This window comes from Pyricularia oryzae, chromosome 5 (genome assembly GCF_000002495.2).
Source record: "Pyricularia oryzae 70-15 chromosome 5, whole genome shotgun sequence".
Lineage (NCBI taxonomy): Eukaryota > Fungi > Ascomycota > Sordariomycetes > Magnaporthales > Pyriculariaceae > Pyricularia > Pyricularia oryzae.
The window spans coordinates 427,741-441,480 of NC_017852.1; the positions used below are offsets into that span (position 1 = coordinate 427,741).

Below are 13,740 nucleotides of genomic sequence, written 5' to 3' on the forward strand. Positions count from 1 at the left end.
GGCATGCAGTCAAGGCAAAAAAGACAAAGCCAATTGCGGGCTGTCAGAAAAATCTTGACGTGTCAGTGAGAGAACCGAGCTGTCACCAGACCTAGGGTACGTACCTATGAAACGACGGGTGAATTGAAATTCGGACTTAAATCAGACAAGGCTGGAAATGTTTACAAGACAACATGATCTGTTACATGGCGGACATTCCAGGCAATGTGGATTTCTCACGACCAACAGAAATACCTCATGCAGTTTGCCAAAGAGCTTAATTGATCTTTGTTAATTCATTCCTTATTGATTGATGCCAACCCCAAGATGGATCAGTCAGTACTCAATTGCGAACAAATCCTACATGATTCAACTTGTTCAAGTCACCGAATTGGATCGTGTACTGCGTCGTCTCCCATCTTTAAAAGGTTCATGCAATTTTACCATAAGCCGTGCCCGATTACCGCCCTAAAGGCCTCCGGACAGTAAGTCTACATGAGACCTTTGATTTTTTCGGCCCAACCGTACTCGCACAAATGCATTCCATCGTCAACGACAATCTCACCTCCCATATCCTCCTCTTCCTCTGCCACCACCGCCACCACCACCTCGTGGAGGTCCTCTATCCCTGCCGCCGTTGTAACCACCCCTATATCCACGGTCATCGGGACGATATGACTGGTTGTGACCGGGAGGAGGAGGCGGCGGATAATGACCACCACCACCACCACCGTACTGTCCCGGTGGTGGTCCGTATGACGGAGGGTAGGCTGGGGGATACCCTTGGCCTGGGGGCGGGTATTGTGGGTAGCTTGGGGGGTAGCCCTGCTGAGCATACCTATCGTTGTAGCCTCCACCGTGGCCTCCATAGTGGTGAGCGGGGGGAGGAGGGGGCGGCACGCCCATACCGAAGCCCGCTGATCCTGGGGGAGGGGGCTGCCAAGACTGATTCTGAGGGGGTCTACCTCCACGCTGGTCGCGCGAGTTGTATGATTCGACGCCATTCCGGTGACCACCGTTATTGTTGTTTCCATTGTTCCCATTGTAACCGCCTCTGCCACCTCCACCGTAACCACCACCGCCGCGACCGCCGCCATATCCACCACGGCCTCCACCGCCGCGCATCTTGTTCTTCAGGTCATCAATGTCGTGACGAGTTAGTGCAGGTGTAGGCATCTTCAGACCACGAAGAAGCATTGACTTGTGAGCAACAGCCTGGGGCATGTCGTAATAAACTCTGTACGTAGCACATGATTGTTAGCTTTGCATAATTTGCGGTGTAATAAGTTACATGAGGGATAACATACGTTAGTGACCGGTCATACTCGACGTCCGGCATGCACTTCCTCTCCAAAGGATACACAAGAGCACCATGAGGAAGATAGTCTGGGAGTTTTTCAACAACTCCAGCCAGCAAATCACTATTTTTCTGGTCAAGCTTATAGGTCGAACCTGTCTGACGCTTCGAATAGAAATTCGTGATGAGATCGTCGTACAGAGGCGCATGAGCATCAGAAATGATAAGTACGTCTCTGCCAAGCCCGTTCCTGGCCGCCTCATCAGCGCTCAGCTCTGGGTACTTGGCCTGGACTGCAGCAAGCAGTCGATCCATCTCAATAAAAGGCAGAAGCGCAACACCCTGCCAGGCAAACTTCTTGCCGTTCAGATCTACCTCGAAATCTTCAGGGTAGAAGTCAATAATCTCACTGTCCTCCTTGGTCATCAGATCATGGAAGATAGGGGGTAGGTTATCGCGCGATGCAGCCGGCAGGACGCTCATCAACTGTTCGTAAGGCTTGGACTTTCTGCCCTTTTCAAACGATATCTCAAGGTCCTTCAGACCAACGAAATCTTGAGCAAATGGAGCATAATGGTACGGGTAAAACCACTCCCAAGACGGGCATCCCTGGAAGTAGTAGAGAAGAACCCAGGAAAGACCTTCGACGTAAGCGTGCGCCACCTTGTGGCGGAATTCAACGTTCTTGGGGTCGACGTGGAACTTTTGTTCGTAGTAACGATCTGTGTATCCGTCCTCCCAGAGCCTCACAGTGTCTACGGCTTCGCCGTTTCCACTGGCCGGCGTTCCGGGAGTAGGGCTATTGGGAGCAGGGCTGTCGCCATCCTCCATGAGGGCAGCCTTGCGCTTGCCAAGAGCTGAAGCAGGGGTGGTTTCTTCAGAAGCGGCCCCTTCCTTGACTGGAGTCTCAGGAGCGCTGGCTTCGGGGGCCTGGGATTGCATTGCCTTTAACTGGCTTTTAAGCATGCTCGCTGCGCTCTTGTTGGCGACGTTAGCATCCACCTGGGCAGCGGCACGGTTGACCACCATGTCATGAGTGATTGCTTTGGCAGGCTCCGAGACGTGCGGTCCGTTGGCGCTGTTGTTTCCCCACTTGGCTCTGTCGTCCTGCATCTTGCGCCTCTTGGCGTTGGCGTCCCTGCGGTCCTCCTGTTCCTTACGCTTCCGGAAGATGGAGTCCTCTTGCTTGGCTAGGCCATCCATTATGTACTGAACACGCTCCAGGTCAATGTGGCCGTCTTTGGTGACGTACCCGCCCATCCGCGGCAGGTTCTGTTTCCAGATCGAGGTCAAGGTAATGATACCATTCTCCCGGATTTCGAGAGCGGGCAAATGGGGTAAGAAATCATTGCCGACGAAACAGCAAAGAAAAATCCAATCGTCCACAGCCCTCTCCAGGTCAAAGCGGAACGGCAAGTCCGGGACGTAGAGCTCAACGTTGAGGTACTCGCGCAGAATAGCCACGTGGAGCCAGATGAAAGGTTTCAATGGCTCGGCGTTCTGCTTCTCATCAAACTCGCCTTCCTTCTTCTTAACCTCTCCCTTGCATTGCTGTGCATCGTGGCCCTTCTGGCCGCAAAGCTTGCACAGCCTCGGTTTACCTTGCTGGAAGAAAACATCCTCACGCAAGACACGGAAGTGAGGCTCGTGAGTAGCCAGTCCCAGCATAATTAAATCGGCGTCCAGGCCGTAAATGACGTGTCGCGTGTTGGGGTCGTGGTCGGGCGATGATCGTTGCGAGCGCACAAAGTCCATAATCTTGTGCTCTCCTTCTCCGGGTACTGTTGCGTCCGAGATGATGATCTTGACGTTGGCCCAGCCCGGATCCGTGTTGAGCTTGTATGCGCACCAATACCTCAGACTGCCAGCCAAGATGTCCATGAAAGGGGTTCCGGGAGTGATGGAGTTGGTGTCAAAGGCCTTCTTTGTGACGCTTTCGAGGGTCTCGGCACTGACATCGCCGCCCTTTTGTTGCTTGAGAAGCTTGAGGAGCTCCAGCTTGTCTTCGGCCTTTTCCTTGGCTTCCTGGGCGGATCTGAAGCGACGCGATCGTTGCTGGTTCATTTTGGCACGAGGAGCGACGCCATCTAGGAGCGGTTGTATGGGGTTAATGTATAGTTCGCATTTGGGATAATGTTTCGAGTCCTTACCAACAGCAATCATCAGAACCTTGCGAGGCCTGACCATGTTGAAGACACGGTCGGTATATTTGAAAATCTCCAACATCATCTCCTCCTCATCCTGGGGTGCTGGCCTGTCTTCGGGATGGGCGCAGGGATGGACGATACCGTTCATGTCCAGGTAGAGGTTATCGAACTCTTCGCCATTTGGATTTGGCTTTGTGATGTCGACGGGAATAGAGGTGCCATCTTCTGTATTGTGAAATGAGTTGGTTAGTTATAGAATGCGACAAGCCGTGGTGGCCGAATCGCGGAGGGGACTTGGACAGCGCGCGCAAGTGTTCAGTCAGTCAGCAAGACGACGTACCCATTTCAACAGGCTTATCCTCGATCACCGGTGAGATAATCTTGGGGTATTTGGTGGATAACCACCGGAAAGCCGCTGGGATACCCATATTGGCGGCTTGTAACTATGGTATGATGCTCGTCGCCTTGATGGGTTGTCAAGTGCAAGGCGAGGAGAGCTAATGATGGAAAAGGAAATCGGGGATGGAACCTATGGATGGAATTAATTGAATGGGGCCAGGTTTCTGCCGGCGCGCGCGCGCGCAAAGAACTTGAAATTCATTGTTGCATTCGTTCTGCACTAGGCGGGCGGTGAAGGAGAGCTGCAGGCATCTTTGAAGGGTCTTGGTCGGACTGTGGTGGGGTCTAGTGCCGGATTTGGTCTAGCCTGCACGGTGCTTTCACAGCTTAAAAATTTATTTCCAGCTCCAAGCTTGCTAAAAGTAGGACCGCATGCATCAATCAACATCCAAAAGGTGTCCACTGCCTTGTCAGTCTCGTTGAAATTTGGCCCATTGAAAGTTACATCGAAGTAGATCAGCGGTCTCGACTGGAATACCTCACATATCTGTTCACTATCTACCTTGCCTAAGGTACCTAGCCCTCGGAAGTGAAATACACATAGCCTCCAATTCCATTTCTGCCACTCCTTTTTGCTCTTCAGCAAGTATGGCAGCTCCATAGCCATAAGTACAAGTACATAAAACCTGCAGACCAGACGTCCTGCTCTTAATCATCCTGTACAAAACCCTGATGGCGCCGTACCAATTCTCCCCTCGAAGACCATCCTCGTAGCAAAACCCGAACCGAATATAAACCAAAGAAAGAATATCCATCCCGGCCACCCACCATGTTTTCTATGCCAGCCGCCCCGGCCAAGCAGTCAGTGGGCGAGACCATCTCGGTGCTGAGCGAGCGCCTGGGCTCATCGACGCTGCTAGAGGACCGGCGGGCCGCGATCCTGGGCCTGCGCAGCTTCGCCAAGCAATATCCGGCATCGGTGGCCTCGGGCGCGCTGCGCAGCCTGATCGGCAGCCTCGCCAAGGACGGCGAGGATGTCGACACTGTCAAGGTCGTGCTCGAAACGCTGCTGATGCTCTTCAGCCCAAACCAGGACAGCCCCGAGGCCTCGGACGAGATCGCCCTCTGGCTGGCTGACGAGTTCACCCAGCGCCAGGAGAACATCACCCTGTTGCTCGACTTCCTCGAGACCCCGGACTTCTACGCCAGGCTGTACTCGCTGCAGCTACTGACCGCCATCCTCTCCGCCCGCACTGAGCGCACAGAGGAATGTGTCTTTACCGCTCCCCTCGGTATCCCGCGCCTGGTCGCCATTCTCGACGACACAAGGGAGGCAGTGCGAAACGAAGCAATCACCCTCCTAACCTACCTCACACCGACAAACCCGGACATACAGAAGCTGGTGGCGTTTGAAAGCGCCTTTGAGCGGATCCTCAAGGTTGTTGCGGCGGACGGCGGGCTGGCATTAGGAACCCGCGTGGTGGAGGACTGCCTGATCCTACTGGCCAACCTGCTGCGGCTCAACCCATCCAACCAGACATTATTCAGGGAGACTGGCTGCATACCGCAGTTGACCAAGTTGCTCAGGACGGCATACGAGGATGGAAATGACGGCGAGCACGAGATCGCATCCTGGGCTGAGGAGCAGCGGAATAGGAACGTGTATGCACTCCTTGCTGTTGTCCGGCTGTTCCTGGTTGCCGGGTCGGTGGGCACGCCCCAAAATCAAGCTGCGCTGTGGCATCATGGGCTTCTCTTCCACGCGCTCCAGCTGGGCTTCATGCACCATGCAGACGCTCAGATCAAGGCAGAGGTGAGTGGCCGCAGCTGTGCTGTTTATGAGCAGACTCTGAGTTCGGCTAGATCTGGTTCTAATGGAAAATACGAATTTTGCACATCCAGGCCCTTGTCACATGTGCTGATATCATCAGAGGCAACGCGGCTCTCCAAGAGAACTTTGCCCAGCTGCAGGTCCCAGCCCCACTCGGCCCGCAGCAATTACCTCCGGCTGAAAAGAAGGCCAATGGCGTTGCCAATATCTACGTGATAGACGGCCTCTTGGACCTGACACTGAGTGTGCAGTCGGCACAGGACTTTAACCTCCGCTTTGCAGCGTGCGGCTGCATCAAGGCATATTTTTATGGTCACGCCGAGGTGCGGCAACACTTCCTCACGAGGGCCATCGAGGGCCATCGGTCAGGGGCCGACGAGACTGCCAATGTGCTGACGACGCTCCTGCGGTCGCCGGCCGACGAGTCACCCTCGGACCCGTATCGATACTGGTTTGCCGCCGTCATCATGTTGCACCTGATTATCGACAGCCCCGAGTCTAAAGCGCTGGCAATGGGTGTCACCGAGGGTGAAGAGGAGAGCGGCGAGGAGGTGGTGACGAGCATCCAAATGATCACGGCACATCTTATCCTGGGGCTGACAAGGGGCGACGACGAAAGGGTGCTGATCGGCAGTCTGATGCTGCTTCTCTGCTGGCTGTTTGAGGACATTGACGGCGTCAACGACTTTTTGGGAGAGGGAAGCAATATCCAGGGGCTGATCAACGCCGTGACCAAAGCTTCAGCCGATGCGGCGATAGTACAGGGCCTCTGCGCAATGCTTTTGGGTGTCGCCTATGAGTTTTCTACTAAGGACTCCCCGATACCCCGGGCGACGTTGCAGCCGATTCTGTTGCAACGCATGGGACGGGAAAAGTACATTGAGAAACTGAGCAACCTCAGGAGTCATCCGTTTGTACGAGACTACGAGGTCCTGCCACAGCGATTTGACCCATCATCGGGGCAAAAACACCCGGACGTGTTTTTCGACGCGTCGTTCATTGAGTTTTTCAAGGACAACTACAGCCGTATCCTAAGGGCGATCGACCGTGAACCAGGGCTGGAGATATCGGTGGTGTCCAACGGTGTCCAGAAGGGAATTTCGCGGGAGCTGGTCGACGGGTTGCGGTCGCAGCTGGAGGAGAGGGATCTTGAGCTCCAAGAGGCGCGGCTGAAGGTCGCATCTCTGGACGGCCAGCTCGGGCAGGAGCAGGCCGATCACAGGAGGACCAAAGAGTCGCAGGTGGGAGAGCTCGCAAGGCTCAAGACGGTCAACGAATCCCTGCAGAAGGTACACGAAGAGGAGACGGCCAAGCTCAAGATCCAACACCAGGCGCGTGAGAACGAGCTGCAGCGGCAACAAAAGGCCAAAGAGGATGAACTACGGAGGCAAATCGAGCAGCTGCAGAGGCAACAAAAAGCCAAAGAGGATGACCTGGCGCGGCAGCACAAGGCGCGTGAAGACGAGCTGCGACGACAGCTGGATCAGGCCAAGAGCACATCGGCGGCGGAGGTGGACAAGGTGAAGAAGACGGCGCAGGCTGATGCGGAACGGGCGCAGCGCGAGGCGGAGCAGGTCAAGAAGTCATCGACGGCGGAGCTGGAGCGGGCCCAGCGTCGTAGCGAGGCGGCACTCGCGGACCTCAAGGCGACCATCAGCCGACTCGAGGTGGACCTGATGAAGGCTGGCAAAGCCAAGACGGCGGAGCTGCAGTCGCTCAGGGAGGAGCTGGAGAAGAAGGTCACTGCCAAGGCGGCTGAGGTCATGGAGGCCGAGGGCAAGCTCCACGAGGTTCAAACCAAGGTTGGAGAGCTGGAGAAGAAGATCAAAGAGAAGGAAAAGCGGGTTGGCGAGGTTGAGGGATTGCTCACGACCAAAGAGAAGGAATTAACAAAGGTCGGTGCCGCCCTGGCTTTTTTGTCGTCTCGTCCCGTGTTTTTCATGCCTGATAGTTTACTAACCGATTGACAGAGCGAGGCGCTAGTTAAGAAGACGGAGGAAGAGAGGAAATCGGCGCAGAGCGAGCTGGACGATTTACTGATGGTGTTTGGAGATTTGGAAGAGAAGAACACCAAGTACAAGGTACGTTTTTCATGGTTGATGCTCCTACGAGGTAATGAATGGGCTACTAACGAATGCTGTGTTTCTTTGCAGGAGCGGTTAAAAGCACTGGGCGAGGCCATATCTGATGCAGAAGACGACGACGACGATGACGAGGACGAGTAACCAAGGTAGTGCATATATCAGACCCTTGAACAAATATATAAAGCATACGCGACAAAAGCATTTTCGGGGGTTGGTTTTTTATTTTTATTTTTATTTTTTAACCTATAGTATAGGCTATCCACATAGTGATGGTCTTGTTGATGCTGTTACCATTACTGGACAATAGGACGAGGGGCACCCTGTTTGGTCACTGACTGACGGGCTATGGACCACTTTACAGTACCTCATGCAATGTAATGCAGCTTTTGTGGCAATTCAAATCAAGCAGCGATTCTCCTGCATCCAAAGGGGGCATATACTCTATTTTTTTGTGGGTTGGTGTGTAGCACTCGCTCACTTACTGGCTCTGAAAGAGCAAAGCAACAGAAAAAAAAAAAAAAAAAAAAAAGAAAGAGGATAAAAAAAATACGTCAAGTTTTCTACAGCAACCCCCCACCCCCTCCTTTTTTTCTCCAAACAAATGAGTTCAAAGTCAAACCAAAAGTCAACAAGCAGCTGTCAAAAATTCAGTAGTAAAATCCAATAAAGAGAATCACCAGTACGCTTTCGAAGGAGAAAAAAAAAAACGAGGACAATCAAATGCCAGATTCCGTCTCCTCCAGCAGCTCGGACTCGGGCAGCGAGTCGGGCTGGATCGACGCCGAGAACGAAGTCGAAGATGCGCCTACCATCATCTCGCTGCTCGATGACCAGACTTTTAGCGATGCCTTGTCCATGGTGAACTACTGCAAGGAGAAGGGCTTTGACTTTTTGGCGACGCGCGACCGTTTGGGACTGGACTTTTATGGGTGCATTAAGCTCATCAACTTTGGTGAGTTTTTATTTTTATCTTTATAAATTCTGCCAGTTTTCATTGAAACGTCGTAGCAAGAAAAGAGACAAAGCCAGAATCACTCGTAATTGACCACAAATCTTCCCTACATTGGTGGTGGGCATATAAAAACAAAAAGTCCGCCAGAAAGTCCACGAGGGCGCACACCTGCCCAAGGAAATCACAAAAGAGGACCTCGAGGACGACAAGTACCTCAAGCCCGTCCTGGACGACGATGCATTCATCATATGCCTCGACGACCTCCCCGACCCGTCCCCAGCGGCCGCCGGCAAGGCAGCAGCCCCGGCAGGAGACGCTGAGGACCTGAGGACCAAGAACTCGGAGCTGCAGGCCGAGCTGGACAAGCTGGCGCGCCAGTTTGCCGACTACAGGCTCGCCGTGCAGCAGACGCTCGACCAGCGCTGGGGTGAGGACGATGCTCCTGCTCCTGGTGCTGCCGCTGGCGCTTCGTCGTCATCTGGTGGTGCCGCTGCGGCCAAGTCGGCGGATGGCGCTGTTGAGAAGCCCAAAGACGATTCCAAGTACTACTGGGAGTCATATGCGCACAACGGTATGTTTATGTATTTTCATATCTACCCGATTCCCCCAAACGACTACTCACACATAGACTATGCATAACAAACACAGAGATCCACGAGATTATGCTCAAAGACACGGTCCGCACCGAAGCGTACCGCGACTTCATCTACAACAACAAGCACCTGTTTAAGGACAAGGTCGTGATGGACATTGGCTGCGGCACTGGAATCCTCAGCATGTTCTGCGCGCGCGCAGGCGCAAAGCTTGTCATAGCCGTCGACAACTCGGACATCATCGACAAAGCGCGCGAGAACATCTTCAACAACGGCCTCAGCTCCACCATCACCTGCCTCAAGGGCAAGGTCGAAGAGGTGGTCCTCCCCGTGCCGCAGGTCGACATCATCGTCAGCGAGTGGATGGGCTACTGCCTGCTGTACGAGGCCATGCTGCCCAGCGTGCTGTGGGCGCGGGACCGCTACCTCAAGCCCGACACGGGCCTCGTCGTGCCCAGCCACGCCAGCATGTGGGTGGCCCCCTTTGCCGATCAGGACTGGGTCGACGACCACGTCACATTTTGGCGCGACGTCTACGGCTTCGACATGCGCGCCATGCAGGAGGGCATCTGCCTCGACAGCCACATCGAAGTCGTGCCGTCGTCTTCGGCCGCCGGCGAACCCTCCATGTTCCGCATGCTGGACCTGCACGCCTGCACCACGGCCGACCTGGTGTTTGACGTGCCGTACCGCTCCGCCGCCACGCGTGACGCGGACCGCCTCGACGGCTTCCTGATCTGGTTCGACATCTTCTTCGCCACGGACAGGGATCCCAAGGCCGTCGAACCCGCAGACGTGACGGCGGCGTCTTGGTCCGAGGACGGCAAGCGCGAGGACCGCGTCGCCTTCACCACGGGGCCGTTTGGCAAGCCCACGCACTGGAAGCAGGGCATCCTGCCCATCAAGCAGGAGGCGCCGGCGGTGAAGCTGGTCAAGGGCCAGCCGGTCGAGGGCAACCTCGCGCTGACGATACCAAAGGACAACCCGCGCGGGCTGATGCTCAAGGTCACGTGGAATGGGGAGGATGGCAAGGTTCAGGACCAGTCGTGGGAGTGCTGAGCTGTATCTGTGCGTGTTGATCTTGCGGGTGGACTTTTGGGGTTGCTGTGGTCTAATAGAGCAGAGAGTGCCAAAAAGTGTTGTTGCACAATGTGTACAAGAATGTTTTGCAAACCATCCCCGCGAGGGAAACACCACAAGCTGGATGCTCGATTTGCTCTATCTAAATGCATAACAACAAAACTCCAGATCGTACCCAAGAAGAGTGCAAATGCGACAAACAAGCAAGCATTCTAATTAACGAAAAAAAAAGGTAGTATCTCTCTGTTTCCATGGCCACTGAATCGAATTCCAAAACATCGCTTCATCCTGCATCTACATCAAAGATGCGGCACTCCGAAACTCTCCATCAAAAGGTTGGCAATACTGAGAAAGCCCTCGCCGAGGATGAAGCCCTGGAAAATGCACAAACGCGCAGTTTGTCAGCACAATATTCTCGGTACTATCCAGACATAAGCTGCATCAATATTCACTGGATAAAAAGAAATGTTACTCACCGAGGCGGTTATAATCAGCGGCGTATCCTCTCTCCCCATGACGCTCCTCCACCACCAGCTCAGCACGCCACCAATCGTCCTCGCCAGCGTAAAAGACGGGACGTTGTACATGCCTGGGTAGTGCGAAATCACATGTTAGCATACACCACCCAACCCCCTTCTTTACTGCAGGACAAACAGTGGAAAAAAAAAGAGTTAACCTACCAACAGCAACAGCCAGACCACCAGGGATGTAAGCCTGCCACTTTGCACCACGCGGCCCCACCATCTTGACGGCGGTGAACACGGCAAACAGCACGGCAGCACCGCCCGCCCACTCGGCCGCCATGGGCGGGAGGCCCTTGCCCGAGGCTACGAGACGCGCCGTGAAGATCCAGACCAGCGCCGTGGGGGCTTGAAAGAGATCGTTGGGTATTGTCGTATACACGCTTTTGGGTGGTATGAAACGTGTTAGATCGATCCAGGTCAAGCACATTGAAAAAAAAAAAAAAAAAAAAAAAAAAAAAAAAAAAAAAGAAAGAAAAAAAACATCCAAGCGACGGAGTACATACCTTGTGTAAAGCTTGTAGACAAGAGCGCTGACGACAGCACCAACGGTCGCACCAATCACCTGCCCGTAGAACTGGGCCTTGGGCGCCGCGCCTAACAGGTGGCCCGTCTTGAGGTCCTGCATCAAGTCGCCGGCTTGGAGGGCGCCAGACTCGGACTAGAACAACAGACCCAAGATACCAAGTTAGCAGAAAGTTCAGAAAAAGAAAAGGGCCAAAAGAAAAAGAGACCGGGAAGACAAAACCACATACCACAGCCCCAGCCACCAAGTTGATCAAAATACCCGCCTTGTTGGACCGCGGCACGACCAGCGCAAAGAACAGCTGCGCCAGCTTGCTGATTCCCGATACCGGGTTCAGGTCCGTGACTCCCATGGCGCGGACGGCGATGACGGACAAGGGCATGGCGACGATGACAGCCGCGAATATGGCGTACAGCGGCACCAGGTCGCTGCCAAACACATAGCGGATGCTGGCGACGCAGAGAAGCATCGACAACGGCAGGCCCATCCACACGGTCCGCGTCCGCACCACCTGGTCCTCTGGTGCATCTCTGTCCGTGTCGGAGTTGTTCATGGCTGCGCTGTAGCCGCGGTTTCCGTCGTGTTCGTTGTCGCCGTCCCCTTGTGCTCCGTCATGCCTTTCTGACGAGTTCACAGTCATGTAGCCACCGCGCGTGCCCTGTCCGCGCAACAAGGCCATGCCGCTTCCGACGGGATTTCGCCAGCTCATCTCCTTGAGATACGGCCAAACCGCCATGGCGACCACAAAGCCCAGACTGACAATCGCATCAGCCAACATAATAGTCAGGGAAGTCCAGACGATCCACCCCTTGCTCCCCGTCTCCCAGTCGTCCACCCTGCCGGGCGCCCAGCCCTTGGCCTTTGCCAGCGGCGACAGCACACCCCAGCCGATCACGGCACCCAGCAGCATGTGCAGCGTGGTGGCGGGGCCCATGATGATGCCCTGGCCGACGTAGGCCAGGCTCGGGTTCAGCGTCCACAGCCACGCCGCGGCTGCCGAGCCGAAGACGGGCAGGTTGCGGAGGACGGGGACAAAATAGGTCGACACGGTGGCGACGCCCGAGATGCAGAAGCAGATGAGGAGGAGGCGGACGTTGGCCTTCCACTCGTTGGACGAGGACGGCTGGGCACCTGCCGTCGTGTCCTCGTTGGCTTCACTGCCGATGGGCGGCAGCTTGGGTTGGCCTGCGAGGCTGGCGAACCCGCCCTCGGCGGCGGTGTTACCGTCCCCACTGGTCTCGGCCTTGGTCGTCCGTCCGTGCAGGACACCGATCAGGACGGCGGTGCTGAAGCCGCTGGGAAACCGCAGCCGCTCCCGGATGATGACTTGGCGGCGCCTAAAGATGTGTCAGAGCGTCTGTTCCAGCAATATCTAGAGCGTGGCTGGGCAAATACATGCTCAATGCGCTGCATCACAGATCAACAACTTACAACAACATGGCAAAAACACAACCAAAATAACACAACCCCAAACTCCACACAATACTATCCCAGACCCCCAACCTCACCGGCCCCATCTCATCCTCCGTCAGCAAATAATTCATGGCCGGAATCACACCAACAAACCCAGCACCGAGCGGCACGATGCCGACGCTAGCAGCCACGGTCTGCACTAGGACGTTCTCCACCGGCGTGAAGGGATACTTGAGGTGGCGAGACAGGGTGCGGAAGAACCCATAGCCCAGCAGCGAGGCCGGCATGGTCATTACCGAGATCCAGCCCGTCTGCAGGCCAAAGTACATGTTGGAGAAGCAGAGCACGATGCCGATGAGGATGCCGACGACCACGCCGCGAACGGTGAAGCTGTGGCCGTCGACCTCGGTGTCATTATTGGCTGTGGAGTGGTGGTCGGCAGCAGCAACAGGGTCCGACATGAGCGGCGATGTTGGCCGTGCCGACCTGGACCGGCTTCGGAGGTTTGCATCATCGGAGCCTCTGTCGGGTGCCATGGCGGGGGGCTCGGATGCTAAGAAACCAGACGTGTTGACCGTAACCCGTGTTTGAATCAAGGGGAGAGATGTAATGCTACAAAGTCATAGCAAAGCAGTCTAGCAAAGAAATATTATAAAGTCAAAATTAATTGTAGTAAAAAAGAAAACAAGAAACAGAACAAACCCGGGACGTTTTTGGGATCAATCGGCCGCCGTTTGTCAGACAGACGCTTGAAACGGCTGCACGTGAATGGATCATTGTTAGTGCTATTACGGAGTACATAAGCTCGCTGATACGCATGGACCGTTGACGCCATCGCAACCGCACATAATTGGACCGGAGTCTTGGCACTATCCCGACTCCCCGGGTGCAATCACGATACAGGGTAGGTAAGTATTCGTATCATGGGTTACGTACAGATTGGTAAAAGTTAATAGACAATCACAAAGTAGTAATTAA

General features: G+C 54.7%; 4 protein-coding genes across 4 annotated transcripts; 2 read left to right on the forward strand and 2 right to left on the reverse strand.

Annotated features, from left to right (window-relative positions):
* Positions 1-279: 279 nt before the first annotated feature.
* On the reverse strand, positions 280-3,953 carry MGG_11426 (5'-3' exoribonuclease 2). The gene is made up of 4 exons (XM_003717755.1): positions 3,764-3,953; positions 3,427-3,648; positions 1,287-3,363; positions 280-1,216 (listed from the first exon to the last, which is right to left on the reverse strand). Exons 1-4 carry the CDS (start codon positions 3,849-3,851, stop codon positions 541-543), a joined length of 3,063 nt encoding a protein of 1,020 aa, XP_003717803.1. The 5' UTR covers positions 3,852-3,953; the 3' UTR covers positions 280-540.
* A 257-nt stretch (positions 3,954-4,210) lies between these two features.
* Positions 4,211-8,312, forward strand: MGG_17317 (uncharacterized protein). Its single transcript, XM_003717756.1, has 4 exons — positions 4,211-5,575; positions 5,665-7,488; positions 7,564-7,674; positions 7,747-8,312. Exons 1-4 carry the CDS (start codon positions 4,592-4,594, stop codon positions 7,816-7,818), a joined length of 2,991 nt encoding a protein of 996 aa, XP_003717804.1. The 5' UTR covers positions 4,211-4,591; the 3' UTR covers positions 7,819-8,312.
* Positions 8,239-11,170, forward strand: MGG_17318 (uncharacterized protein). The gene is made up of 4 exons (XM_003717757.1): positions 8,239-8,629; positions 8,769-9,200; positions 9,278-10,912; positions 10,995-11,170. The coding sequence occupies exons 1-3, from the start codon at positions 8,398-8,400 to the stop codon at positions 10,279-10,281; spliced, it is 1,668 nt and encodes a 555-aa protein (XP_003717805.1). The 5' UTR covers positions 8,239-8,397; the 3' UTR covers positions 10,282-10,912; positions 10,995-11,170.
* MGG_11429 (oligonucleotide transporter) lies at positions 10,209-13,532 on the reverse strand. Its single transcript, XM_003717758.1, has 6 exons — positions 12,781-13,532; positions 11,579-12,686; positions 11,330-11,484; positions 10,983-11,206; positions 10,779-10,891; positions 10,209-10,676 (listed from the first exon to the last, which is right to left on the reverse strand). Exons 1-6 carry the CDS (start codon positions 13,296-13,298, stop codon positions 10,602-10,604), a joined length of 2,193 nt encoding a protein of 730 aa, XP_003717806.1. The 5' UTR covers positions 13,299-13,532; the 3' UTR covers positions 10,209-10,601.
* Between the last annotated feature and the right edge of the window lie 208 nt (positions 13,533-13,740).

Bases quoted from the DNA above. Each gene is read 5' to 3' on its own strand.
- MGG_11426 (XM_003717755.1), bottom strand. From the start codon at position 3,851: ATGGGTATCCCAGCGGCTTTCCGGTGGTTATCCACCAAATACCCCAAG. The intron at 3,649-3,763 runs GTACGTCGTCTT...TTCACAATACAG, and splicing joins GGATAAGCCTGTTGAAATGG to AAGATGGCACCTCTATTCCC. The intron at 3,364-3,426 runs GTAAGGACTCGA...AACCGCTCCTAG, and splicing joins GGTTCTGATGATTGCTGTTG to ATGGCGTCGCTCCTCGTGCC.
- MGG_17317 (XM_003717756.1), top strand. From the start codon at position 4,592: ATGTTTTCTATGCCAGCCGCCCCGGCCAAGCAGTCAGTGGGCGAGACC. The intron at 5,576-5,664 runs GTGAGTGGCCGC...TTGCACATCCAG, and splicing joins ACGCTCAGATCAAGGCAGAG to GCCCTTGTCACATGTGCTGA. The intron at 7,675-7,746 runs GTACGTTTTTCA...GTTTCTTTGCAG, and splicing joins AGAAGAACACCAAGTACAAG to GAGCGGTTAAAAGCACTGGG.
- MGG_17318 (XM_003717757.1), top strand. From the start codon at position 8,398: ATGCCAGATTCCGTCTCCTCCAGCAGCTCGGACTCGGGCAGCGAGTCG. The intron at 8,630-8,768 runs GTGAGTTTTTAT...AAAAACAAAAAG, and splicing joins CATTAAGCTCATCAACTTTG to TCCGCCAGAAAGTCCACGAG. The intron at 9,201-9,277 runs GTATGTTTATGT...TAACAAACACAG, and splicing joins GGAGTCATATGCGCACAACG to AGATCCACGAGATTATGCTC.
- MGG_11429 (XM_003717758.1), bottom strand. From the start codon at position 13,298: ATGGCACCCGACAGAGGCTCCGATGATGCAAACCTCCGAAGCCGGTCC. The intron at 12,687-12,780 runs GTAAGTTGTTGA...ACACATCTTTAG, and splicing joins TGTGTTTTTGCCATGTTGTT to GCGCCGCCAAGTCATCATCC. The intron at 11,485-11,578 runs GTATGTGGTTTT...CTGTTGTTCTAG, and splicing joins ACTTGGTGGCTGGGGCTGTG to TCCGAGTCTGGCGCCCTCCA.